A 27,085-nucleotide genomic window follows, 5' to 3' on the forward strand; every position below is an offset into this window, starting at 1 on the left:
ACGCCCGCCGGCCGCCCGCTCCGCTCATTGGCCCGGCGCGGCGGGGGGCGTGGCCCGGCGCGCGCCGGGGCCGGGGGCCGCGTTGCTGGGCAACCGCAGCGCGGAGCCCCCGCCGTCTCCATAGCAACCGCAGCGCGGCGGGGGAGGCCGAGCGGGCGCGAGGGGCGCCGGGAAGGCCGGGCTGGGCCTGCGCCCGCGCTGCCCGGGCACGCGCTGGTCCTAGGCCGCACACCGACCTGGAGCGGTTGAGGATCCCCCAGGAACCACGTCCGTGTAAACCGCGACCACTCAGGCCGTTTTCCTAGGGGCCGGGGATAACCGCTTTTCTGCGCGGGGTAGTGCCGCGGAGGTAAGGTACACTTCACCTCCCACTTTCCTTTCCAGCGGGAACATCTTGGCTTTATGGAAGTGGGAGACTCCTCCCTGGCTTGCTCTGTGGGCCAGCGAAACTCGGGGGAGCCGAACCCCAGGCTCCGGGCTTGGGCCTGCACGTAGGACGCCCCCGGGGGGATGTTTGCGGAGAGAAGAGCCACATTTGGTTCTTGAACCACTCACGGATTTGGAATCGATTTGTCTGGGAACATGAAAAGTTTTCCTTAAAAAAAAATAAAATCTATCCGCACCCCCCATACATACATACATACATACATACCTATATCTATACACATACATACACATTTATCTATATAAATGATGTCCATGTATCTAATCAAACCACCAGCCATCCCTACCTCCCCCCATGGACTGCATGGCTGTCAGATGAGGTTGTTATAACAGACCTGGGGCACATGTTCTACGTCCCCCAAACTCCTTAGGCACCGACTCTGGCGCTCGGTCTAAATATCAACTCACTTTGACTCCCCCCTCCCCAAGCTTTCTCTGCCGTGCCAGGCTGCCAGGGTGTTCTTCACTTCTTGCACGACCGTGGCGTGTTCTTTTGCTTTCCAAGCGGGATTCCCCGCCGTGCCGCAGGAAATACTCTACCTATATCCTTGGAGGTATTGCATGACTTTGTGGCGTTTGTGGTCACTTACTCTGTATTAATAGAGGGTTAATAAATAGTTGATAGATTTTATAAGCATGCTGTAATATGAGTAAAGTGTCAGAGGCACATCAGGAGCGGGTTATAGGCAACCGACTGACTCATTCTAGCAATCATTTATAGCAAGTAATTGGCCATTTTTCACCATTAGGATTATTCCTTTATTAAACCTTTCCAATTTGTGTAAAAATCGTAATGTATACTGTGAGAATGAGTGTTTCACTCAAGTAAGAACACTTTGAGAGTCCAGTTGCTTCCCCACTCACTTACAGATTGCCAACCTGGAGCTCTCAGTGTGAGGTAATGACACATTCTCATTCCCAGAGATCTCAGAGTACTTTACAAAGGAGATTGGTCTCATCATCCTCATTTTGTACAAAGGAAAATTGAGGCACAGAGAGGGGAAGGAAACTATAGGTTACCCAGAAGGTCAGTCAGTGGCAGATCCAGGACTAGAACTCAGGTCTGAAATCCTAGGCCAGTGCTGCAGCTGCAGAACCACACTGTGCCCCCTTTATAGGGTTGACATGTGCGGAAAAATAGTGTTATCAATTTGGGGACGTATTTTCTTTCAGGCAACAAGAATTAGGAAAAGCAAAGTTAGGAAAAGCCATTGTCAGAAAATGGGCAGGGAGCAAAACTGATCAAGACGTTCTGGCTGAACAAGTCCTAGGACTGAATCTTGTCTGCACAGCAGGCCGACTAGCTTTTAAGGAAGAGTACAGAAATTAACATGCCTTAGTCAGTGTTGAGAGTCATGTACCAAGGCAGCTTTTCCACTCTTAGCGCTTGTTCCAGGCTCCAGTTGCTCTAGGCTGGTAGTCCTGGGCCTGTGCCTCTGAGCTTCTGCCCCTTCTGGGGCTAAGACTTAATGCTGTAAAGAAGAAATCTGCCCTTCTAAAACAAGGGAAGTGGCACAGCCCATGAGACTCCCTGGAGGGTAGGGAAGTAACAGGTATAAAATTGCAGTCTGGGCTCCTCCAGTGACTTATAGGGCAGCCCTGGTAGAGCCAGGTCTCTGAAATCCCAGCCTAGCTCAGTCCAGTTCTCTCAAATTCTAGCCCATGCATGAGCTTACCTCGAGGCTGATCTCGGTCCCATCTTTACCCATATGCAACAGGGGCTCAATAATACTCCCCTATATTACAGGAGTCCTCTGAGATCTCAGTCAGAAAGGTATGCCCACACTAGGAATTAGGAATGAGTGTGCCTTGTGGCAATGCCCATATTTCCTGCCCATAGAATCATAGAAAATTAGGTTCAGGAGGTCATCTAGTCTAACACCCCCTGCTCAAAGCAGGACCATCCCCAGCTAGATCATCCCAGCCAAAGCTTTGTCTATCCGGGTCTTAAAAACCTCTGAGGATGGAGATACCACCACCTTTCTGGGTATACTGTTGCAGTGCTTTTCTACCCTCCTAGTGAGAATGTTTTTCCTAAGATCTAATGTACGCTTCCCTTGCTGCAACTTGAGCCCATTGCTCCTTGTTCTGTCATCTGCCGCCACAGAGAACAGTCCAGCTCCGTCTTTGGAACCACCCTTCAGGGAGTTGAAGGCTGCTGTTGAATCCCCCCCTCCCCCCGAGTCTTCTCTTCTCCAGACTAAATAAGTCCAGTTCCCTCAGCCTCTCAGAAGTCGTCTCCCAGCCTCCGAAACATTTCCATTGCCCTCTGCTGAACTATTCCTAATTTGTCCACACCCTTTCTGTAGTGGGGGACCCAAAACTGGACACAGTACTCCAGATGTGACCTCACCAGGGCTGTATAGAGGAAAATAATTACTTTCCTTGATCTGGTGTAACCCCCATGTCCTTTTCTGTAGAGTTGCTGCTTAGCAAGTAAGTCCCCAGCCTGTACTGGTGCATGGGATTGTTTTGTCTTAAGTGTAGGACTAGAAAAGAACAGTAGTCTAGAAGCTGACCTTGCTTGTGAAGACTGAGATAAAAAAAGGGATTGAGTACTTTAGCCTTTTCTGCATCAACTGCCACATTCAGTAAGGGACTCACGCTCTCCCTGGTCTTCCTCTTGTTACTGACAGACTTGTAGAAACCCTTCAGGTCACTTGCTAGCTGCAACTCCATTTGCACTTTGGCCTTTCTTAGCAATACTCTTACACTCCTCCCTAGTCATCTATCCAAGTTTCTACTTCTTGTAAGCTTCCTTTTTGTGGTGTAGATCACTGAATAATTCTCTGCTAAGACAAGCTGGTCTTCTGCTATACTTGCTAGTCTTCCTGCACATCAGGATGGTTCATTCCCCAGGTTTCTTTAAAGTACAGCCAGCTCCCTTAGACTGGCCTCCCAGTGGATCCTGCCCTTCAGTTCCCCAAGTGAGCTGAAGCCTGCTCTTCTGAAGTCCAGGGTCCATACTCTGCTGTTCTCCTTCCTTCCTTCCTTTTCTCAGGATCCTGAACACAGTCATCTCCTGGTCACTACTGCCCAAGTTGCCATACACTTCTACACTGATCCCCCACTGATTCTTCTCCGTTTGTGAGCAGTAGGTCAAGAAGACCACAGCCCCTAGTTGGCCTCTCCAACACTTGCACCAGGACATTGTCCCCAACACTCCCCAAGAACTTCCTGGAGTGCCTGCACACTGCTGTATTGCCTCCCAGCAGATGTCAGGATGATTGAAATCCCCCATGAGAACCAGGACCTGTGATCTAGAAACTTCCATTAGCTGTTTAAAGAAAGCCTCATCCACTTCATCCCCCTGGACTGGTGCTCTATAGGGGTCTACCTTACTCGAGGAGATAGCCAGATGATTTTGTGGGCAAATCCCAGGGCCAGCCACCATTTTCACAGGCTGAGTGTGGTGGCCGCTTCTTCCCCCATGCCTGCATGGTACAATAAAATGCTGGCTCCTTAGAAGGAGCCAACCATACTCATGGCACTGCGGTCTGGCCATACAGCCCACCAGGGTGGAAGGAAGGAGGAGGGCTGCTGGCAAGATGGCTGCCACCTCTCAGCACTGATTGGCCAAGGGATCTCAGTGGCTCCACCCCTTGCTGCTGATTGACTGCAAGGGCTGTCCATCATATGGCCCCACCCCTCATTGCCGATTGGTTGCAAAGGCTGCGTTGCATCACGTAGCCTCACCCCCCCATCACCGATTGGTGGAGAACCGCACGGCCACACAACAGGTAGCCTCTCAGCCAATCAATGGTGACAGGCAGCAGGCATCTTGCAGGCAGCCCCTCTCCATCCTTTCACCTTGGCAGGCTGTGTGGCTGGGCTGCAGTGCCGTGAGGCTGTGCTGGCTAAACCGGGACCTGGGTGGAAGCTTTGACAGTGAACAGTCCTGTCTAGACAGACACCTCACAGGTGCAAGCACAGGAAGAGCTGGCAGTGGCTCTGGCATTGCAGCATCCTCCAGCCATCTGTCTGGGTCTCTTAAACCTGTCGCCTCTCTTCTGCCCCTCTCTCCAAGCAGGCCTTCCCTAGCCAGCTCCCTGTAAGCTGACCGGTTCACTGCTCCTTGGTCTTCAAAGGTTCCCTTTTCCCTGCTGACCTGCTTCTTCTCACCGAGTTTACAGCGAAGGAAAGAGAGCGAGTTTTGAGGCAGCCTCCCTAGCAAACTCCCCCTAGCTCTGGACTCTAGTTAAACAAGGGGCTTAAGTATTGGTCTAACTGCTGAGTTGTAGCTACTTATACTAAATATACATAGGTTAGTTACTCTTATTTAAAGACATGATCCTGCCTTACAGGTTGTCTTTCAAAGAGGCAGGAACTGATCTGCAAACTGCCCTGTTTGCTGTCCCTGTTCACTCCCTCCTTGGTCCCCAAGGGAGTCTCCTTTTATACACTTTTGGACCTGAACTAGCTTTGTCCCTTTGGGCTTTTGTCAGATACAGGGAGCAATCATCCACCTAGCAGCACTCCCAGCTGCTCCAAGCACATGCCCAAACAACCCAGCAAACAAACACTCAGCACACCAATCTCACAGACAACTCTGACTTGCTTACCTTCCCTGACCAGGATCTGGAGCCCACCCAGCTGGGATTCATTTGTAGTGTTATATGCAAGTCTCAGCTTTGGTATGTGTTATAATACACCATGTTATAATGTGGATGGAAGAAGGGCAGGTTGCGTGACTTAGGCTGGTGGGATGTACTATGCAGCATGTGGACAGCTCTCGGCATAGATGTATGTCAAAGGGTGGGGTCCCTAGGGACAGCCATGATACCCTTAGGGTCCTGTGACCTTGCTAGCTTTGGCCTACGGGTGCCTTCTATTCTTTCCTGCCACATCTTGATGGTTAAGATAATAGACATTAGATAGGGAGGCTGCCCTCAAGATGCTATGCAGTCACGGTTCTGGTGGATCCCACTAAGCCATGTGGGTTCTTAGACCCCTTAACTGGGTCCCTCTCTAAGGAAATACCTCACAGGACACCCCAAGCCTTATGGGCTAGATGCATAACTCCAAAGCTGCCCCTTTATCATGCCCCGCACCTCGCAGATGGTATTAAAAAGTTGTCCCTCTGAGGCCTTGATATAACTCAGCCTCCCTTCGTCACCGGGCTCCCCGCAGCCCTGGCTCTGCACCCTCACTGGCACTGGGCTCCCCGCACTGTAGTGTGCCCCAATGAGGTCTCTATCTCCCCAATAGCCTTAGCCCAGTCCACCGGTTTAAATAGCGATGGAAAACACAAGCCCCTGGGCTATAATGTAATACAAACAGTGCAGGGTGCACTCTGTCCCTTTAAAAGAGGCAAACTTCTCCCCAAGCATTAAGTACCTTGTAGCCCAGGGTACCTGGTGAGCTCTGGGAGCCCCATTAGTCCTGTGAGCAGCATACCAGGTGGCGCTGGGCAAGTCTTCTCTGCAGACTCCTTCCCCTGGCTGCTGCCAGAGAACTAACCCCTGCTGGCCTCAGCCCTGGGTTTTATACTGCCCAGGGCCCTGCCTTCTTCTGGTCAGCTGACCAGGTGCAAGTGCAGGCTAATTTCCTTGTTAGCCTGCTGCCATAGTAACCTGCACCTGTGTGGGGTTTCTGCCTGGCCCCCTCTCTAGGCAGATTCTGCTCTTCAAGAAGCAGGCACCGTAGTGCCCTGTGACAGTATACTACAAGGCCACCATTATTCCTGCTCTCAAAAGCTTCATTCCTTGAATGTAAGACTGAATTCTGATGCTGCCTTCTGCTATAAATTTCCATGGACAAGCTCTATTTTTTTCCTAGCACGCTTTGCCTCTGAAAGCCTGAATACTCCACAAAGGCAGTGAGGTGCCTGAATTCAGGCACTCTGTGCCAGCTACAATTGGATGCCCCACCAATGCACAGAGAAGCTTTGCTCTTCTCCCAGGAAAATCAGGATCAGCTTTCAGTGTCCAAGAAAGTGCCTACTAGTGACATTTATGCTACCAGTAAACTGGTCCTTCCAGTGCAGCATTCCAGTTTCATATCTAGGAGAAAGCCTGCTCTGCTAGCAGGGACACTGGGGCAAGTGACTGGAAGTCCAGAGGTCAAAAGCTTTGAGGCCATAGCACAAGTGCTCATGGTGCAGCCATGTTAGATTCCAATGAATCTGCAAATTCTACTAAATACCTTGCCACAAGGACATGAGAAAGGAAAGAAACTAGAAGAAGCATGGAAACATTTTGATTCAGATCACAAGAGTCAAAAAGAATTATTGTACTCAAATCTCAGGTTGCGGTGGGCAAATATAATATAGCACAGGATTCAACATTTGATCATATCTTTTATTCCAAAATATTAATTTAATATAAAATACTGAAAAAACATTGATAGGATGTTAGCTCTGACAGCTAAGCCATGTGGTAGCTGCATTTCTCAGGCAATGTTCAGTAGTTAAAGCAAATATTAAAATGTACAAACAGTGCTGCTTTTTTCAGTGATTCAGGTACAGGCAGTGGCATTCCAGGGGGGACAAGGGAGTGAGAAGATATTTTAACATGTACTTAGATTTGTTAGATTGTCAGTTCAGCGCACCTCACACATGAAGATTCTTTTTTTGGTAAGAGCACAGCTGCAGGGTATTTCCCCTTTGTTTGCAAGAGGGGCTCATAGAAAATTCAACTGTTTTCAAGGAACTTTTACAAAAAGCTGAGAATAAGAATTGGGAGGATTAGCAGAGGTGTGAATTGTGTGGGAACAGAGCTGCAGCTTCAGAATGCCACATCCACATGGGATCTCAGACGGACAGATTTCGGTCAAGACACTCACATGATAGGGAGTCTAGTTATTGTTTGTAACCATTCTGGACACTAGTGCCCCAAGGAGCACTGGGATTTTAAAAACAGATTTACCATTCCCTAATGATTTTTGGGCTAAGTTACAATTTATGCTCATCTCTCAGCTCTCTCATTCCTTGCAAGTGACTTTAGTATTTGGCTATTTGACATTTAAAAACACTTCCACTGAGTTGTTTTTAACTTCCAGTACTGTAGTAGTTCAAAAATGTTTGTGTCTTTCCTTTGCAGGTAAGCTTGTGTCCATTTCCTACGCGAGTTACAACACCCATGAATGTCTGACACAGGTGTTTCAGTCCCACAGTGAGGGGCTGGTACCTGTAGCTCAGTATACCCTCCTTTACCCTATGCTTTCTTAATATTGTGGAGCTGATTCAGAATGATATTAGCCTACCATCCAGGCCGTGGGCTTCCCAGCTCAGTTTTCAAGAGTGGGTTTCCTTGGCTTGAAGTTTCCTCGACTCGAAGTTTCCTCTTCGAAGCAGCTTCAATTCTTGCAGTTCCTGTGGCTGTAAACTTTGGTCCACTCCAGGAGTGAGCTTGTAGCTTAACGGAGATTCAATATAACCATTTCTGTAGAGACAGACCCGCTTGCAGAATTCAAAGGTGCTAAACATGATACCGAAGTATGGGACGACCTGTAAAAACAACCATACAGATAGAAATCAACAATTAATTTACAGTCACCAGTAAGATTCCCTATTCAGAGCTCAAAAAGCTGGGGTGCATCAGTCTCCATGTCTTGATCTGGTCTCCTAGTCAATGGAGTTATGTTAACTTACCCTACCTGAGAATCTGGCCACAAACTAATTAATGCAGTCTGGAGCCTGCAGAACACTCCATGAAATGCTAAGCACACCCCTGATTATAGTACTTTCTTGGGGAAATGGACCTGCATCGTACTTTGCTTCAAAGTGATTTTTTAAATAATTAAAGCCTAACAGGAAATCTCAGAGGTATTTTGCACATGGTAGAGTTGATTTTCTTCTTTGTCCTGAGCTGATTCAGCAGAGCTCTGCTGATCTACCCTAGCTGAGAATATGGGTCTTTATGTTTAGTAGTTTTCCCTAGATTCTCTCTTTCCTTTCCCAAATGAACTGGAATAAAATTGCTGAGGATGGTGTAATTTGAGAAGCAGCAACTTTGAGGAAGACCAAGATATACTCAGTAGCTTCATGATACCTTTTTCTGTTACAAACGTGCTACTCAGCATAAATGGGAATGGCATCATGTGTGTTATGATGATCACAAGTCACCTGTTAGCTTGTCTCGGCTGGCTGAAAACAGGTTGAAGGCAATTCATACCTTGAGCAGGCTGGCCGTGAGTCCACTCCAGAGTCCAAGCACACCTTTGTGCTTCACCGTTTGCCTAAAGCAGTCAATCATGCCAGTGAAATGCACATCAACTCCTCCATAGTGGGGAAGGTATGGACTCTGAGCCTGTTCACAAGACAGAATAGAGTTTTCTTTTAAAGAAAAGAATAAATGCAATTAAAACTGATTATTTCCTTCATTTTTGTAGGGGTTGAATCCTTTCTTTAATGGCAGATTTAAACAGAGAAGAGTTCTGGGACAAGAGGCCTTTGTCTCGACTCAAAAGAAATACCACATCTGTCTGCAACCTTATGAAGAGGCCACTAGGAAAAGAGAAAAATGTCAATACCTGAAGTGCACAGGGCAGGATAAATCTAGCACTAATTTGGTGTTACATTTATACCATACATACAAACCACATAATGCTTATTTACATGATCAACATGCAAGATCACACTGATACTGGGTTATGCTCTTCCAGACACATGTATAATTATCCCATAGGAGATATCCACGCTACAGTCAGTGTTGTGACTGCAGCCCAGACATACCTGAGCAACCTGTAATCCCCATAGTTTAGAAAACAAGGCAGTGAAGGTGCAGCACCATGAGCTTCAGTTCAATTCCATCCAGAGTCTGAGGTACTTACTCAGAAGACTGTACCACTGTCTTCCCTGAACTGCTAGCTGAGCTAGCCTACCTGTCCCACGGTCTGGGCATATTCTTAGCTCATACAGAAGAAGGTGCAAGGGTCAGCTTGGGAGTGCCTGAAGTGCTCAATCCTTTCTCCATTAATCTCCTATTGTGTTAGAACAGTCAGGAGAGCCTGAACTTGAATAATCCAATCCTCATCCATCTGTGTATTTACTGCAGGGACCTACTTTGTATGTGCAAATCAGGGATTTGCTCACACACAAGAGACTCCTCTTCTGCTTAGGGTGCAGTGTCCCTTTTCAGCTTAGGCAGACGACTGCCTTAGTTCACTGAGGATTGGTGATTTTATATTAGTGGAAGTAGCTAATCAATTGCTGAATATTTATACAATTTTCTATTTCCCTAACAAACCATAGCAGTATGCAGCATACTATTTCTTCCTTCTTGGCTGGCCTATGCATAGCTTCCTCAAGGTGCTAAGCCTCTAACAAGCATCTCTATCAAACTGACAACTGGTGGTGACATTTTCTAGATGCTTCTGCTATAGAATATCAAATAGTTGGCAGCTCTGACCTAGATGGTGAAAAATGGAAACACACTGAGGGCTAAAGGCCAGCTCTGCTGTAAGTGGGTGAAACAGAATTGACTTTAACTGTGCTCTGTCCCCTTTTGCCAGAGATGAGTTTTTTATTAAAGTTAAGAAGATGATAAGAATACTTGCTTTCTGCACATGTGTTTTTCTGCTCAATTTTTCCTCCCATCAATTTTGCATGTGTGTGAATTTACTGAGCAGGTGAGGTACTGGAATAGCAGCTGTGAAGACCCTGAGTGAAATTCTCTGTTGTGCCTCCAAGGCTTTATTTTTGCTGCAAGAAAAAATGTATTTAAGCAAGAATACATTTTTTTTTGCCCCTGAAAGCAAAGCCACGGAGGCTTCTCATCCCTGCTCTGACAAAACTTCAGAGGAAGCCCTTGGAAAGCAACCTGCAACTCTCTTCTTTCCTTGCTTCACTGGGGAATCCTGCCTCTCTCTACGGCTCTAACCCTTTTATCCAGCTTACAGGGACTGAAGCAGAGCTGAGGATTTCACCTCTGGAGACGGCCTGTTTCTTTCTATGCCTCCCTGCCAATGTGCTTTCACCATGATGAACAGAGAGCATGCTGAGGCGTAAGAGAAGGCTGTGTAATTGCTGGGGTCACTTTGGTTCTTGGCCTTTCCCCTGATGCAGCTAACTCCTCAGGGTCACAGCCATTCTCAAGATCCCTGGTGGTGGTATGACACTCCACTACCCACACCTCTATCTGATGCAAGTGAAAAACAAATATTTTTAAAGCCCTTAAACCCTGTGCCCACAGGGCTCTTGACCAGAGACTCCCAGCACAGCTCATTGTACAAGGAAGGTATAGTGTGACAGGGGCTCCAGATCCCCTAGGGCACGTGTTGCTCAGGGCAAGGTAGTACATGAGACAATGCCTCGCTTGCTTAGGAGGTAAGCACGGAGTCACTTCGGAAAGTCTCACCCTGGGAACTGAAACCCAAATGCAGCTTGGCCCATTCTTCTTCCTTTTTCCAGCTATGTCAGGAGTACCATGAATTAGTTCCCATAATCTGTTATAGATAGGGAAACTATCAGAAACGGAGGAGTGGAAAAGGGACAATTTGTGGAAGGAAAACATTATTACTGCTACATAAGTGTATCTGTGCCCTTCTACGTGGCATGTCTTTACAGTAAGCAGGGGAGGACCTGCAACAATTAAGTGTATTAGTTTAACTTAATCGCTTTAGATGCTGTATACATTGCAAAGACGCATCAAAAGGGCTGCTGTTTTGCCTGTAATACAAAGCTACAAGGAATACTGATTTAACTAAGATGTCATAAGCAGGAAAAGCCTTCTGAGAAACGTTAAAGAGCAATGAATGGCAGGTCAAAGACCCGGACTTCTAATTTGCTCCCCAGTCTGTGATCACTAAAGAGATTATTTATAATAATATTCACTGGGGTTAAAGCTGTTTTCAAGATTCTTGACTGTGGCGCACAGTGCATCCCTCAACCATTCTGTATTAAAGGAGCACTGCCTTCATTTTTTCCGAAGATTTTAAACAGTATTTAAGGAACAATTGTCCAAAGAATCTTAGCATCACTTATCAGAGGAGATAAAATAAGTGTCATGGCTCATAAGGCATCACAGCTTAAAACAAAAGTATGTAAGCTAATATTGTATGTTAAGTAGTTTTTGTCAGAGGAATTCAAAAAATTTAAAAATTGCTTCAAAATCTATTTCCTCTGGCATTATTTTTAACTGAAAAAGCATTAGTGAGGATGTTGGGTGGTGCTGCGGGATTTACATATACCCATAATAATGCAATGCCTGCAACTATGGTAGGGCACTGAGGGCCAGAAAGTGAAACAAACTGAGCAGATCAGACCAGTATCACTATCCAATCTTTTCAAAGACACGGCCTGGCTTAGATAAGAGAGACAGAGATGCCTATGGGATAAGATCTGGGAGTACTGTTCTTATGGGTAGCATAATACATAACAAGGCAACTTATACATCTTTATTTTGGCAGAGCTTGAATCCTTAGGCTACTTAACTGATGCACGTATGAAATGCCTAAGATCTTTCCTCCCAAGAAATATTCTACTCTAGGGCCTTTACATTTCTCTGGAAGAACAGTGGTATTGTGTGCAAGGGCTGTGCTGATAACAAACAGACAAGGAATGCTAAGTTGATCATCTTCATTCCATGTGTCTGCAGTGGATGCACTTGGTCCTTTGAATGATCAAATGTACTAAATAGAGGACATCTCTATTTACTCTCTCTCAACTACAAACAGCCTTTGTTGGTCTCTAGTAGCCAATGAGTCAAACAATCACTATACTGCGCAGATATAGTTAAAAGACTATTCTGTTCTGATAATCTAAAAGCAGGGGACAAAAGAGGAGTCAGGTGCCATCTGTACACAGGATACCAGGGTACACAGGATAAAATACCAGGATACAATCCTAGGTAAATGTCACAGCAGTAGGCTGCCATTATAGGCACTGATCTTACAGACCTTTACAGGGACGGGACTTCTAATTACTTTTTTTTTGTGCTTCTCTTGCTCTGAAAGCTGATCACAATTAGTTCAGTGGGATTCTGTTCCTTAAGGACTGCAGGATTGGGCTTTAAGGGTAAAACTTGCTGGCTCATTAGGGACAAACAGGGGTGGCACCAGCCTCTTCCCAGTGAGGGGGCTGAGGTGGGCTAGTCAGAAAACTGTGGGGGCTGCGATACATCTGGCCAATGGGCAAACATTCCATTTTTTAACAATACCCGCTTAAGGCGCCGTGCCTCTGCAGGTGGGAGCATGACAGATTCAAATGCACAGAGCAGGTGGTGAACTGGGAAGGAGGCGGGGGGCTTGGACAGGGGTGGTACTGGGAGGGATGGTTACGGGGGTGGGGAGAAGGTGAATTTTGGGGTGGCTATAGCCCCCCCAAAACTCCCCTAGCGCCACCCAGGGGACCAAAATGGGAACTCTGGGACTGGATTTTCAGGTAAGGAACTTAGGCCTTCTGCCATTTGGGACACTTTGACTTCCAACTGCCTGACCTGTGCGATCTGACATGCACCCGATTACATCCACAAGGTTTTGTGCACGCAGACTTTGGGCACAAAAGAGAGAACAGCTTGAAAATAGAGCGAGCCTTTTAAAATCTTCCTTCTCCTTCTGCAAGATGAGATTTCTGTTCATCTGAAAGTCTGTTATGACCATATAGTGTGTGGCACTACTGACCCAGGAACAGCAAAAGGACAGTTAATAAGGTATTTTTCAAGATCTTGTTTTGGTGACCAACTAGAGCACTATCGCTTAATATTTCTATAAAAATCAGAAAACTCCTATCCTGCCCTTCTGAACAACTTCTGAAACATACAGGAAAGCAGTTTATGATGAAGCTCAAGAATTCATTTTACTTAATCTAGAATCTAAAATAACAATGCTAAAGTTTTGTAAGACTGGGTTAGAAGGGGCATGTAGGACGGCTAAAGGCAACTGCAATTGAAAGGAAACTAAAGGACAAATCCTTGCTCAGTCAAAACTGCTAAAATCAATAGGAATTTCACGCGAGTGAGGACTGAAGGGACTGGACTGAGAGAGTATTTTATTCCCCGTAAATCACACGCCATTTCACTATGTAAACAAAGAACAAATATTTAAAAAAGAGCAAGAGACTAGATCAGCCACATTTAACCCCTCCTGGGAGTCACCACTCAGATAGGGGCAGAGTCCTGGCTTTTTCTGTGTCAATCATGCTGACTAAACCACGAACCAGGACATAAAGTTCCCAAAGCCCTGTGGAAAGGTAAACTGCTGTGAGGTAAGAGCAGGCAGTTGTCTCCAGAGCAATCAATGACAACAGCTGACCTTCAGCTGCTGCACTCTAGGAACACTTTGTCCTCTTCTCTGGGGGTTGGGAAAAATTCCCAGATTTAAAGCCAAAGCCTGCTTGGCTTGCTGAAATCAATGGAACAGGTCCAGGGAGCAAGATCAGCAGTGTTTGGCATTACTTAGGTTTGGATCAGAGCCTTTGTATTCTGTGATTTCACTCTTTGCCCTGGAGTCCAGGCCTTGCTGATGAGTCTTAGCTTTCTTAAACCGAGTTTTCTTAGCTTTCTTAAACTGACTTTACTTCTGTTTCTAATTTCCATGCTTGTGGAGGTGTCCTGAAAACGAAATGGATGCCTTAACTATAGCACTAGTGTAGTCCATTTGTACAGACCTTCTACTGTGGTTTCAAAGTGTCTCTTAGGGACAAAAATTACACATAAACCAGTATAAGTGATTGGAAACCAGTTCTAACTTGTAACACAGCAGAAGTTCAGTGCATATAAACTGCTTTCAAAATGTGCTAAACTAGTTTAAGATAAACCGGGATTAATGTAGTACCAAATTTAGCTGGTTTAGGTTAAATTGGTTTAACCTTGAACTTCTGTCTTGGATCCCCTCCACATTCAGGTTAACTCACAGTTCCCCAGCATCCCAGGATGCTTTGTACTTCCCTGCAATCCCATCCCCCCTATACTTGCAGAGTGGGCAGGTTAGCTTTGGCCCAAGATGTCTGCTCCAGCTGAGGCAGGTGTGCTCTAGCACTTCCCAGCTTTTGGCCTGGGCCACTGCAGGCATGTGGCTGCATTTCCAGAATCAAAAGTGAATGTCTACTCATTTGCTTATTGGTTCAGTCTACACAGCTTAGACTTACAACTTGCAAAGACTGAATCAATTCAGTCTCGGGTTTTTTGACTGTCTGTACTTAGCCGTATTGATTCAGCTTCAGCCAGTAAATAAAGTTGACATCAGGTCTTCACCTGTTCAGGTGGTGCAAGTCCATGACTGGAAGCTTGTGGGCTCCAACCCTGCCTGTTCAGTTTGATGTACTTCCATTGATTCCAACTGGGCTTCTCTCACTATGTGATGTTAAGCACATGCTTACATCTTGATAGGATCAGGGCTTCGTGTTGTGTTGAGTGGCACATTGTAGTTTGTCTCCTTGGTTAGGGACAGTGTTAAACTAAGCCAATATAACCCTAGCTTAACACCCCTCCCCCCACCCAAGTCATTTGCACCAGTTTAACCAGCCTTTTGCTGGTCAAACAGTTTAAAGTCACATATTAAGTAGCAGTGCAACTCTGCATGTAGACAAACCCAAAGTGAATATAAGTGTCTCCCAAGTCATTTAAGATTGTCCATGCAGAGGAGGGCACTGATATAACAGCTTTGGTGTCTACAGAGTACTTCTTCTAACCTCTGGGGGAAGAAATTCCAGAGGTAAATAAAATACACTCTGTTTTCCTAAGTACCCCATGTATTTCACCTGGATACAATATGCTTCAATTCCTTCCCCAGAACTCTTGTGCGATGTGGCTGCATGCTGATAAACAGCTCTCTCAGCGGGGGCTGCATTTTACTGGCAGATCAAGTGAGCTGTGTAGGGCACTGTGCTTCTACTGAGATTCTAGCTTGTTACTCAAAGCCATAGCTCCTTGGATGAAAGGTGTTTGGGAAGAGTGGTACTATCATTAGTTGTGGTAGTTGTCATTCTCAAGTCCAGCAGAGGCTTTAGAGGACTTGAGAAAGCAAGAAAGGGAGAAAGCAAACTCCAGCCTTTCAAAAGCATGGCTTAATGACCAAACAGAAAGTCTGTGTTCAGGTTTTTCTCCCTTTCCTAGCACTGGGGGTCTGAAAGAAATGCCTCAGGGTGTTGTCTGGCTGGAGAAAAGCCAGTCAGAGCTTTTCCTCAAGCAATGCTTTTCCTCATATTTTCATCAAGCAGTATTGGCCAAGAGGCATGTCTTAAGTGGTTCATGTGCTCCAAGGAGGGTTGGGACTGGGCTTTCCAAAGCAGTAGGGCTCATCCAGACTGCTCGATGATCATGTTAATAATCAAAAATACATTTATGTTACCAGGAACTGAAAGAACTGGAAAAAAAAAAAATCACTAGGAAAAATGGACCCTGTAAAGACCCACTGGGGAATACTTGGCTTCTAATCAGGCTGGGCATGACCTGAGGGACTACTGCAGGCCTGACATGCAAGCCTAATGCTAACACTGAAGTGCTGTGCTACAAGGGGATAAGAATCTAACCGGAGGTGTTGGACATACATTATCTGATCTAGTCCCATCACGCTGCAAACACACACGAGGAAGAGGAGAAACGCAGCACCGATGGGAGCATTGTCCTTTTCATGAAATACTAGGACAAATGAGCTACTTAGTGCATCTTCACTGACATCAAGTGACAACCCTAGAGCTGAATTTGGCTTTCATGCAGAAATCCTTTCTGCCTGTCCAACTGAATGTGGAAAATGTCAGAGTCCATCTGAAAAAAGAAATCCCTCTCCAGCTAGAAGCAGAACTACACTAATCAATTAAATGTTACTGGGCTAAATGATACAAATAAGTATGCATAAACTGAATTAGCAATACAGTTGGTGCTATGACTCCCTAACTCCAATATAAACAAAGTATTGTAGGTTATTACTTAGTAACAATTAATTCACAAACAGTACACAAGAATAAAGTATATGTGTAGGGCATATGACTTAAAAATGGTAGTCTTGCTCTGTGTGATTCTGCCTCTCTGCTCATTCAAATTGCTTAATTTTTTAAAGTTTCCCAGACATGAGCACAAGCAGTTAAAGACACAGACCTGGATAAGAAAATCTTGAAGCATGCATGCATTTAGATGTTATGTGAAACACATGACCTGAGAGGGTTTGGTTTTTCTTTTTAGACTCTGGCCTGAAACTCTATTAACTTTCAGATTTCCTTTTGGCAAGAAAACAAATCCTGTGAAGTAGCAGAGATGCTCTTGTGCAAGTACATGCAGAGGCTGGCTTGGAAGCTCTGCGACACACGGCCACGGTCTCTCTGCAGCAGTTACATATAAGCAGTGTTGCACAGTAGCCGCCTCTCCACTCCCCAGTTAAATGGCTCCCAGGGAGGGTGTGCTAACCCACAAACTCACCACGGTAAGCCATGACATCCTCAAACCCTCAGAAAAGATGGATCGAGGGGATGATGACAGATGCTGTTAGTAATGCTTGGTGTGGGCACCCTCCTGGAGAGGAGTCATGAAGCTGCGTACATTGTGCTGTGGGCAGTGATGAGCATGCACAGCATAAATGCAGCTACACTGCTTCTGGAACAGGAATTAGTTTATGCAGAGCAGCATGGCATGCTTGGAGATGCCCTACCTGGCACAGCAACTCTGCGGTATAGATATGTTTAGGGAATTTTTTTTTCCTGTAAATGCTTCCTGTTTTCTGTCCCAGAGGCTTGTTTATAACCCAGGTACAAGATCTGTGGTAGGCAGTCCTTCTGAATGCAAGGCTCTAGTCAAGGAGATATTTTAACAAAGAATTGTATAGTCTTCTTACTGGTTTAGATTATCTGTATGCCAGAATGCTCTAAACTGTATTAAATGACTAGTCATGTCTCACCCTTCTTAAGCCTTCAAAATCTGCTACTGTAAAATGCACAGCTACCAACGTTCATAATATAATACAATCTTACATTTGGACAGCAACTTTCATTCCAAAAGTTTTCCAAAACATTTTAGATGTTGATAGGAAAACTTAGTTCTGCAGTTAAATATTATGGACCAGCAGCTGTTGCTGGGTGATGTGTGGCAATGCATTACCCACCAATGGCTACTTGTCCATAATGATTTTATGGAATAGGCCAGAGTAAAACAGGAAGTAAAGAACAAGAAGGTAATTTGTTTTTGATAGTTCTGAAAGATTGTTGCAGTCCAGTGAGTATGTAGCCTGGGCTGGAAAATTGCATGGAAGTATCTTTCCATTACACACTGCAACAGAATACATTCCCAGGAGACATTTCTTGAGAACGTGTGGAATGTTATGTGGTCAGTGCCAAAATAGTCACAGAATCCTATGATAACCTTAGGGAGCTGGACTGCGTGAGCACGTCTACACGAGATGCTTAATGCACAGTATCCTAATAACACTGCACAATAGCATGTCACAGCACAGACAGTGCTAATATGCTACTGCACAGTATTATTAGGCTACTGTGCAGTAGTGTCACTAAAAAGGCATTCACCAGTGCTACTGCAAAGCAACTCTAGTTACTGTGCATTTAGTGAGTACTTCTTTAACCAACTACTAAATTAAATGTGCAGTAACTACTGCACATTAATGAATGTGTAGACGTGCCCACGTTGTAGCAAAGTTTGCTGGTGGAGCTATAGAGGTACAGGGAGGGCAGAGGGGTGGTGGGGGGGAAAGGGGAATAAAGGGTTCCCTCTCCCTCCCCGCCTACAAGTCACTTTTGCAATAATGCAAAACCACCTTTTTACAACACAACTTTAGTCCCCTGGTGTATAATGTGGTAACAGCATACTTCTCATTATAATCGCATATATGGCATATAACAGCTGTACTGAAATTCAGAGTCCAGGGAACTCCCTCTTGAACAAACACCAAAAATGGGGCTATGCAGACTAAAAAAAAAATCGGCACATGAAAGCTGCCCAAATCACTTGGACTGAGTGGGGAAGGTGAAACTAGGCACCAGCATTCCCAATGGAAATGTGCTCTGAGATGGGAAGTTTTCCCCAATCTAGCTTAAAAAGTGGAAACAACTGAAAGAGAAAATCTTGTATTCACTGAAGTATATGAAGGGTGGTGGTGGTGATATGGTAGAGATGTTCATCTGGATTTTGGTTCATTTATTTAAAAAAAAAGTCATTTTATTTAGGATTTGATTTAGGGTATAAATTTATGCAAAAGAATCATAAAGCAGCAATTAAAACACACAAGCCACATTCCCACTTAAGAGTTGCAGCCAACTATTGGATCGTTGTGCTAGGGCACAGGAACCTAACAAAGAAATTAAATCAGAAACTATCATAAACTGATTATGCTACTTTCAGTGCTCAGAATGAAAGAAATTCAAGAAATAAAGTGGCAAAACCAGCCAAGAAATGATGCTGACCCTTAAATAATTTCAAGTGCTCTTTACAAAGAGAGGTTTTATGTGTGTATATATATTAGTTCTAAACTAGAAATTAACTTTAACATCTAGAGAACACGAATCAGCCATGCAAAATTTCTTTGAAACATTTACTTTGAAGCTTTTGACAAGCTTGTCAGTAAACACAAAAGGTTAACATTTTTGACTCTGAAAAGCACAGTCCTAGGATTTTCTTGTAAAATTTGAATATAATGGTATAATTCTGATTTGCATCATTAGAAGTGTATCCTGCCCTCCAATCTATTGAGCATTCCTGATAAAGGCCATCTCTATTAGAGAATTTTCTTTTGCCCAAATGGTAGTTTATTCATTTGCTCTAAAATCTGGTAACATAAGTTTTACCAAGGAATTTGCCTTTGACTAATCTCATTCTGCAGACTCGCAACATAAGCTAGATGTGCCATGCCAAAACATGCATACTGTACCTCTTAAATTCTCTAACATGCCAACCAGGAGCAAAGTGAAAAAGGAAGACAAAGGGATAAAATTAGGATAATCACAACAAAGAGTGCCCATGCATTCATAAAACCAATTCATATTTAATTAAACAAAAGTAAAAACATTCAAATATACTTGGCATCAAATATAGCACTTCTTAAAACATTTCTAGATATGTTAAGGCTAAAGTGGAAATGGGAGGAAGATGGTACCAGGCAGAAATCATCACTAAAATATGAAGTAAGGATTGTCCATTGACAGTATGATCCTGCTGCCTTCAAAGGCAGGGATAAAGACTACTGACATGGGAGGTGAAGGCTCTGGCTATGTAGAAATCAGAAAGGATGGATTGAAGGGATGATGACAGATGCTGTTAGTAATGCGCAGCCCTTACCTACTGGTATGGCTCTTCAGAGCACTGTGCAACTAATTCCTGACTCGGGAAGAACAGAGTATTTGGATGTGGATACAGATGGACAGGCTGATGTAAATCCAGGGCTGTTCAAGAAAGTTGGTTTGCAGAGCTGGGTTTATAACTGAGGTGTTGCCAGTCCTGTCCTCAAGGCACGTAATCAGTGTGCTACAGTTCCACACTCTGGCTGGTCTACGATGTTCTAAGTTTTCTTCCTGGCGCTGTCTAATTTCACTCTCTCTTGGGAGAATCGAAGGCACCTAAAATAACCTTGAAGCACCCCAAATTCCCTCCCTTAACAGCAATATTAAGACATGAGGCCAGGAGGACAGGCAAAAGGGATTTGCTATTGGCCCCATAGCTCCTGTTCTTAGTGCTTTGTCACTTAGCAAGTCTGCAAGATGAACCAGAGCTTCCTGAATGCCCTGGCAAAGCACTTGCACTAAGCCCTTACTTTAACTGAACGCTGCAATATGTCACAGGTTTTATTTTGTACTGAGTAGGATCAATACATGGGAACTCAGCGGAGATGAATGAAGGGAGGAAAAAAAGAATAATCACAGCTACCAAAGATGTCAACTCCTTTGTTTTCTGTTGTTTTCCCCAAGGGACCTGTGGGATCTTTCATTTCTTCCTCTTTATTCTCTCCCTTCCTTGGTACCCATTCCTGACAGCACCTGTATTATGCCTATCCTGTGTTCATTCCCTCATACACTCTCGCTTTGGACTCTGAACTCAGCATCTTTCCTGCTGATTTCTCTCAGCTGCCACTCCCTTGGCCCAGTTCCCACTGGCGGGTTTTCCTTTCACTTCAGTGAAGGTGGAGCAGACCCCCAGCAGGTGAGATCAGTGCAGAACTGAACCCACAAGCCTGAGCAATGCACTGATGTTAATTTTTTAACATCATTTCTTGGACCCCACAACCCTGCTGCAGCCAATCCACAGTTAACTTGTGTTTGAGCTGCCTTGAATTGTTTAAAACAACAAATCAGAAGCTACTGATTCGATACGAATCCTCCTAGGTTCCCCAAGTACACTCTTCCTTCCCTCCAGCTTGTCAGTGAAGTGCTAGGAACAGATGGGTCCTTCCAGCTCAAATCACCTGAATGCCTCTACTGCAGTTTATATGTTTGTCAGTATGAAAGCAGATCACTGTAGTGTACCAAGAAAGTGTCACTTGGATCCTGTTTTCCCTTCAGCTTATTTCTAACAAATTTACTTTCCATAGATTTGGGACAGTTCCTTACAGAAATCAGTGGTGGCCTTAGGGTTGTTGGGACCCTAGGCAAGAGAGTCATTGGGGCCCCTTAAAGGCTTAATTTTGATGACCTCCACAGTTGTATTGTGGATCTTTTTAATATTCTTTGGGGGAATTAGATAAATAGTTGAGTGTTAAAATGCAAACAGAGCCACTTCCTTGCAAAAACTTCAACACCCCCTCAAAAATTGTTGCAAAATTTTGGAGGCCCCTGGCAATTGCCCAGTTTGCCTTCCCCTAAGCCCGGTACTGCAGAAATACTGCAGTAAACCTCATTTCTCAACATGCTGGACAGAAATGTCCAAAAGAAAGCAAGGGCAATTATGCCTCAAACAGATGAAACAGCACAGCCCAGTGGTTGGAAAGAAACAAAGCTGGGTTGTCCTTTACCACCCCGCTCCCCAGGACAAAACCTGCCAGGGACCTTTTTAACCTGAGGCCTGAAGCTGTTGAATTTTACTTCTTTCAAACTAGTAAAAACTAATGCCCAAATTACCAATGTACTGAAAACCACAGGCAGTTAAAGATAAGGAGAACCTCATGAGAAAGTGACCTTATCTTTGCCTCATTTTGTATAGACTACAGTAGGTATGGACTTGTGTTTACCATATACACATTCTCGGTATCCGAGTCTTATCTGGGTACATCAGGTGGGGGAAAAAAGCATTGAAGGCATAACAGCAGGGAAATCAGACTCCATGCTATTTTGGGGGGCCTACATTACAGCTTTTTAAAAAACTCAAGGGAACTGAAAACAAAGTTTGAATTGAGAGGATTTGTTTTCCTCCTTGAAGTATTTGGCAAAGGAAGGAGTTTAACTACAAAGCCATGTAAATAAGCATAATTTTTAACACTTTCTAATAAAGTTTTACATCTGAGGGATGAAGGGAAGATCCCCAGGACTGGGCATTCATTGTACTAGTCCTTTACTTGGCACTTATGTAGGGTATCCAACCTGCAGACCCAGACCTGAAGTCCCACTTCTACCATCTGAAGCTTCCAGTCCAAGCTGAACTCCCTCAGGGGTAAGGGATGACCTTTGCTTGACTTCCACACTGGACTGTAAGCAAGGGCACTTAGGATGTGGAGATGAGCACACCAAGCAGCAGATCAGTTTGGGAAGGGAATTAAGCTATAGTTGTTTGCAATTGCAAGGTCCTTCCAATCCCACATTCCTACGAGTTCATTTTTCTTAGGGCCAAGCAGCCACCAGTTTATGACAACCACTGGCTAGTTAGTCCGATGATGAATTTTTAATGAGAATAAGATACAGTATCAAGGAATCTTGATGGAAACTGCAGAAAGCTTAGACTTTCAGGGAAGGTACAAGCGGCATAAATGATGCTGTGTTTATGCAGCTGATATTCCTGCAGAGTTGACAACAAGAATTTCCAGCAAGCACTAGGCTCAGCTGGAAGCAGGACTAAGGATGATACTGATTTTCAGTAATTAATAACTTCTGACTAAACTCACTGCATTCTCAATTAGGAGTGTGTACGCAATGAAAGGGCATACCGCAGCTCTGGAGTCAGCTCTTCTTTTGTGCAACTCTCCTAGCACCTAAGGTTGTACAGTATCACATCAGAGAAGGCTGTTGGTTCTCAAGTATGGAGATCTGATGGAATACACAACTACTATGAAGTGGAGAAAGGATGCAGTTTACTAAAAAAAAACCCCCAAAACCTGACAGCCCTAGGAGGGAATTATATCATTTGAGTAAATCGCAACAAATAAAAATCTCAAGCTAAATCAAATATCAACCATTTCTTCTAGAAGAAATAACACATCTCAGCCCTCTTTGCAATGGACATGAGGTGGCAACTGATCAGTTGGCTTGTTCCTAGTTCCAAAATTCTGGAAATAAATGCAAACCGCAGAAAAATGGTAACAATAATAGTGCTCCATACCTGCATTTTCCGTTTCACAGTTTCAAAGGGGAAGGAAAGTGTCTGTGCTACACCAGCAGCAAGACAGCCATTGATGAAGTTCTGGAGGGGAGTGAAGTGATTGCTAGGCTCTCGCCAGATTTTGTCCAGGTTGATATACACAAATAATGAGCCAGCAGAAAATGGGATAGTGCCTGTAAAGCAAACCAGACAGAAAAGGTCACCCATGAGCAAGCAGCACAGCATAAAGAAAGAGCCATGCTTTCTTCTTACCCCACTGATGAGCTAAATGGTGTCTGACTGAACCCAAGAGACCCGTACTTGTTAGATACTGTAGTATCAAGGGAAGGTCTTATTTAAGCTTTATGTTTTAATGTCCAAATATGGCATTAGACATTTGCAAATGCAACCTGTAGATTGTGCTGGTGCCTCTTATATCTTGGTTTCAGTCACTTTCTTCACTTTACCCCAGCCCCAAGAGTGCCCACAGGTATAACGGGGCTGCCTCAGCATCCAGGGTCCTGAGTGACATTGCTGTCTCGTTTGATGCATTAGCTCTGTTCCTGCTTGCACCACATTTAAATTTGATTACAACAGGAAAAACAACAAGCATTTGAAAGTTATAACCCAATTTGTATAAACCATCCTACTGCATTAAAGCATGGTATCCTGCAAAGCTGCAGAGAGATGATAAATAATTTAAACAATAAATAACAAGTCACATCTGCCTCAGTCACAGAGACATACTGCTAGCTTCACCTTTCATGCATATAATATTGCTGTTACATTGCTTTGACCAGGTACTAGGAATTATAGGCATATATTGTTTTTCTTAAGTGAAGGAGGGAAATGCTGCTTCTCAAACCAAAGTAAAAAAAGCTAAAGCAAAAATGTGTTCTTGGATTCTTTTAATCACACATACTACACTGGCAGCCCCTCAGAGTTTAGAGGAATTTAGCTGTTGTAGCAACGACAAGATTGACACAAGTTGATACCTACAGCACTGTGTGCATATATATGCTTTCTAAAGAGCCATTTGTTATTTTAAGATGTGCCAAGCAAGTTCTACATATGGATGTTTTAACATCCATACATGCAGCAAAGCTCAGAAATATACTGTTAGCTTACCTAAAACAGTCGACGAAACACCACGATAGAGAGCCAGGAATCCCTCTTGATGATATATTGTGTAGAAAGCATGAAGAATTCCTTTATAAGATGGTTCCAATCGGTTCTGCACAATGAGTCGGGTTTTAATGACATCAGTTGGGTAAGTTGCTACGGTTGCAACCATGCCAGCCAAGCTTCCTGCCATGATGGCATGCCATTGAGATATGTGACCCAAATCATCCGTAAAGAGCGCGACAAACCTAGAACAGAGAAATAAGAGAGGGGCTATTCCTATATTCTTCTCACATACACACACCCCAGAATATAATATTCAACTTGTTTTTGAAAGGCAGAATGAAGAAAAAAAGATTTTTCCAGACTTATGGCTGCATAGAGCAGGGACAGAGCCTCTTCTTCAGCTGACTCACCCTGCCTTTCCTGCTTAACTGAAGCTGAAACCCTAGCTGCTGCTGAACACTGGTCTCCATGGGTTGATTTATGATTCTGAAAAAGAACTAAAGAGTCTCCAGGGTTGTGAAATAGGAGGACAGAGACCTGGAGCAGCTAGCAGAGCGCAGAATTGCCCTGAGAAAGGTTAGCTTGATTAACAGATCAAGACCATTGAAAAGGAGAGACTATTTTTAACACCTGTGGAACAATGAGCCAGACACTGTCATGTTCAGGCACTACTGTGCATTGAGGATCAAGTCCAAACTTATACTGGCTGTTAAAACATTGATGCTGGTATACTTCGTACATTTTTGCTAATTTACTCCTGGGTTCATGAGATCTCCTTAGCAAACCCAGATTCTGACACCTGTGATTCCGAGAGCAGAGCAAGGCCTTTCCTGTGGATGTTGAACACTCATACATCACCCTGCAGTGGACAGCAAGGGACATCATTCAGCCAGCAAGCAGTGGGACATGATCAAAGAAATCACAGAAGAATCTCAGTCCAAGCCTAGGGAGCAAGAGATGAGCGCAGAAATGCATCTGGAGTTCCACATTTCTGCCTTGCAGAGTCCAACCAGCTCATTTACATGGTTAGACCCGTAGGGGCCAACCTTTTTGACACAAATTAGCCCTGTTCCTCCATGAGTGACGCTCTGATCCCCTTCCCCTGCCTGATCTATTGCTCTGCTTTCTGCCCTGTCTGCTGCTGTGCTGCCTTCCCTTCCTACATCTGCTGTATGCCACACAGAGGCTGCCTAAGTGCCTTTGCCACTTGTGGCACAGACCACGTGTTGCCCACCCCCGTGGTACACGAGTCCAACTGGGGCCACATAGGGCACCCAAGAGAACTCGCTGCAATACAGATCCATCACCTCCCATCCAGCTATGCCTCTCTCCTCTTAAAAACGCCCTGTTTTCTCAGTCTAAACATTCACGTCCCATACATGTCTATTCCTGTGGTCTGTTATCTCCATAAACACATTACTATATTCTCTATAAACACTTTATTATTTCTCTCACTCTCTGGCATTTTATGCCTCTGCACTGAATGTCTCACTTAGGCAATTTGACAACTAGACCATATATGGTTTAATGTACTCCAGAGGGAGGAAGTGAATACATTTTTTTTTTGGTAAAGCCCCTGTTGAGCAAGTGAAAAAGAGAACTGCCACCCCCATCGCCTGCAGCTGAATGCATTGTTCTAAATCTCAAGATAAAATGCAGCCATCCTGTTCAAGACTCATAGGCCCATCACCAAATGAGGAGTGATACCAAATCTCTGGGCCCTGTGTGTCATATCCTGGAGTGTGTGCACACAGCTGGGATGATTCACTCTCTGTCAAACCTGAGACATGCAATAGATGGCATCAGCCTGAGCTGAGAACCCTGCAGCAGATCTGATTGGGCAGCGGGAAGGTGAGCCCACGCTTGTCCCCTCCTCTCGGGGTGGGAAAGCCAGGGAACTGGAATAACCCTCCTTCCCGCCAGCCGGAAACGGTGCCTACATCATGCACCCAGCTGACCTAGATAAACAAACCAGCAGAGAAAACAAGCTGCAAATCATCAGGCTATCGCAGAGTCCAGCAAAGGCTTTGCACACAGCTGACTGCCAAACACAGGAAGAAAAAGGAAACACTCCATTTCTTTTGGGTGACATGGACAGAAAGACTCCACATTTCCTAGCACTCCTATTCCCCTCTCCAGCCTTCGCTCACCTAGTGGGTTTCCCCATCTTATTTAGAAGAGGGGTTTTGGAATGAGCAACTGGGAGGGACCAGTGCTCCAAGCTGAGCAGCAGCACAGCTACTCATCAGGCCTGGAAAGGGCAGAGTTTGGATTCTGAAGTTTAATATTATCGAAGGGAAAAAAATTAAAAATAAATACGGTCAGCAGAGCAGAAGGAACAGATGTTAAGACCATGGCTTTGCCACGGTTGTGCTGTGAAGGACAATCGACTCCCAAGTTACTAAAACCAGGCCACGGTGCCAGGATGATCCCACCAGACGCACCGGAGGGGAGGGTGGAGTCCTGCTGTCCCTGCCACCCCGCAGGAAGGGACGGCTGGCTAGGGCCCCCTCCTCTTCAGGTAGCTGCCTGCCAAGCCCTCACTGGCCTCTGCCACAGCCCCGGTATTTGAGCAGCGGTGGCCTTAGGGTTGTTGGGGCGCTGGGCACGAGACTCGTTTGGGGCCCTTTTAGAGGCTTCACTTTGATGACCTGCACGCAAGACGGATGCAAAATGTTGGGGCCCCCTAAAGTGCGGGCTGCCCGGTTTGTGCCCATCCCCTAAGCCCGCCGCTGATTTGAGGCTCCTTTTCTCCGCACCTGGCACCAGGGGGGCCCGAAAATGGTACCTTTGCGATCCTTCTTATCCTCATGGCGGCGAAGGGGGCCCCGTACTAAGAGTCCGCCCGCAGCCTGGCGCATCCATCCCCGCCCCGGCCGGGGTGCCCCGACGGCGGGGCCGGGCGCTTACCTGCGGTAGGCGGCGAGCTGCAGGGCGCTGTAGGGCCCGAGGCGCAGGCAGGCCGTGAGGTTGCCCTTCCACAGCGCCCGCAGCCCCTGGGCCCGGCGCAGCGCGCCGCCCGCCCGCCGCAGCCCCTGCCCGGCGCCCACCTGCGCCAGCACCGTCAGCAGCTCCAGCGGCGCCGTCAGGCTCAGGCTCAGCGCCCCGGCCAGCCCCGCGCAGCCCAGCCGCTGCCAGCCCGTCAGCCGCCCGTCCCGCGGCCAGCTGCCCATGCCTGCAGCCGCCCGGCCCCGAGC

General features: G+C 45.5%; 1 protein-coding gene and 1 long non-coding RNA gene across 2 annotated transcripts; one reads left to right on the forward strand and one right to left on the reverse strand.

Moving 5' to 3' along the window:
- LOC132252175 (uncharacterized) lies at window positions 1–17,215 on the forward strand. Its single transcript, XR_009464013.1, has 2 exons — window positions 1–349; window positions 15,676–17,215. It is a non-coding gene; the product is annotated as an uncharacterized LOC132252175 (long non-coding RNA).
- On the reverse strand, window positions 6,723–27,085 carry SLC25A43 (solute carrier family 25 member 43). Its single transcript, XM_019487756.2, is given in 6 exon segments — window positions 6,723–7,701; window positions 7,703–7,891; window positions 8,559–8,693; window positions 22,782–22,954; window positions 23,889–24,130; window positions 26,799–27,085. Coding segments are annotated over 6 exon segments (1,032 nt in total). The 5' UTR covers window positions 27,062–27,085; the 3' UTR covers window positions 6,723–7,671.

Source organism: Alligator mississippiensis, chromosome 8 (genome assembly GCF_030867095.1).
Source record: "Alligator mississippiensis isolate rAllMis1 chromosome 8, rAllMis1, whole genome shotgun sequence".
NCBI lineage: Eukaryota > Metazoa > Chordata > Crocodylia > Alligatoridae > Alligator > Alligator mississippiensis.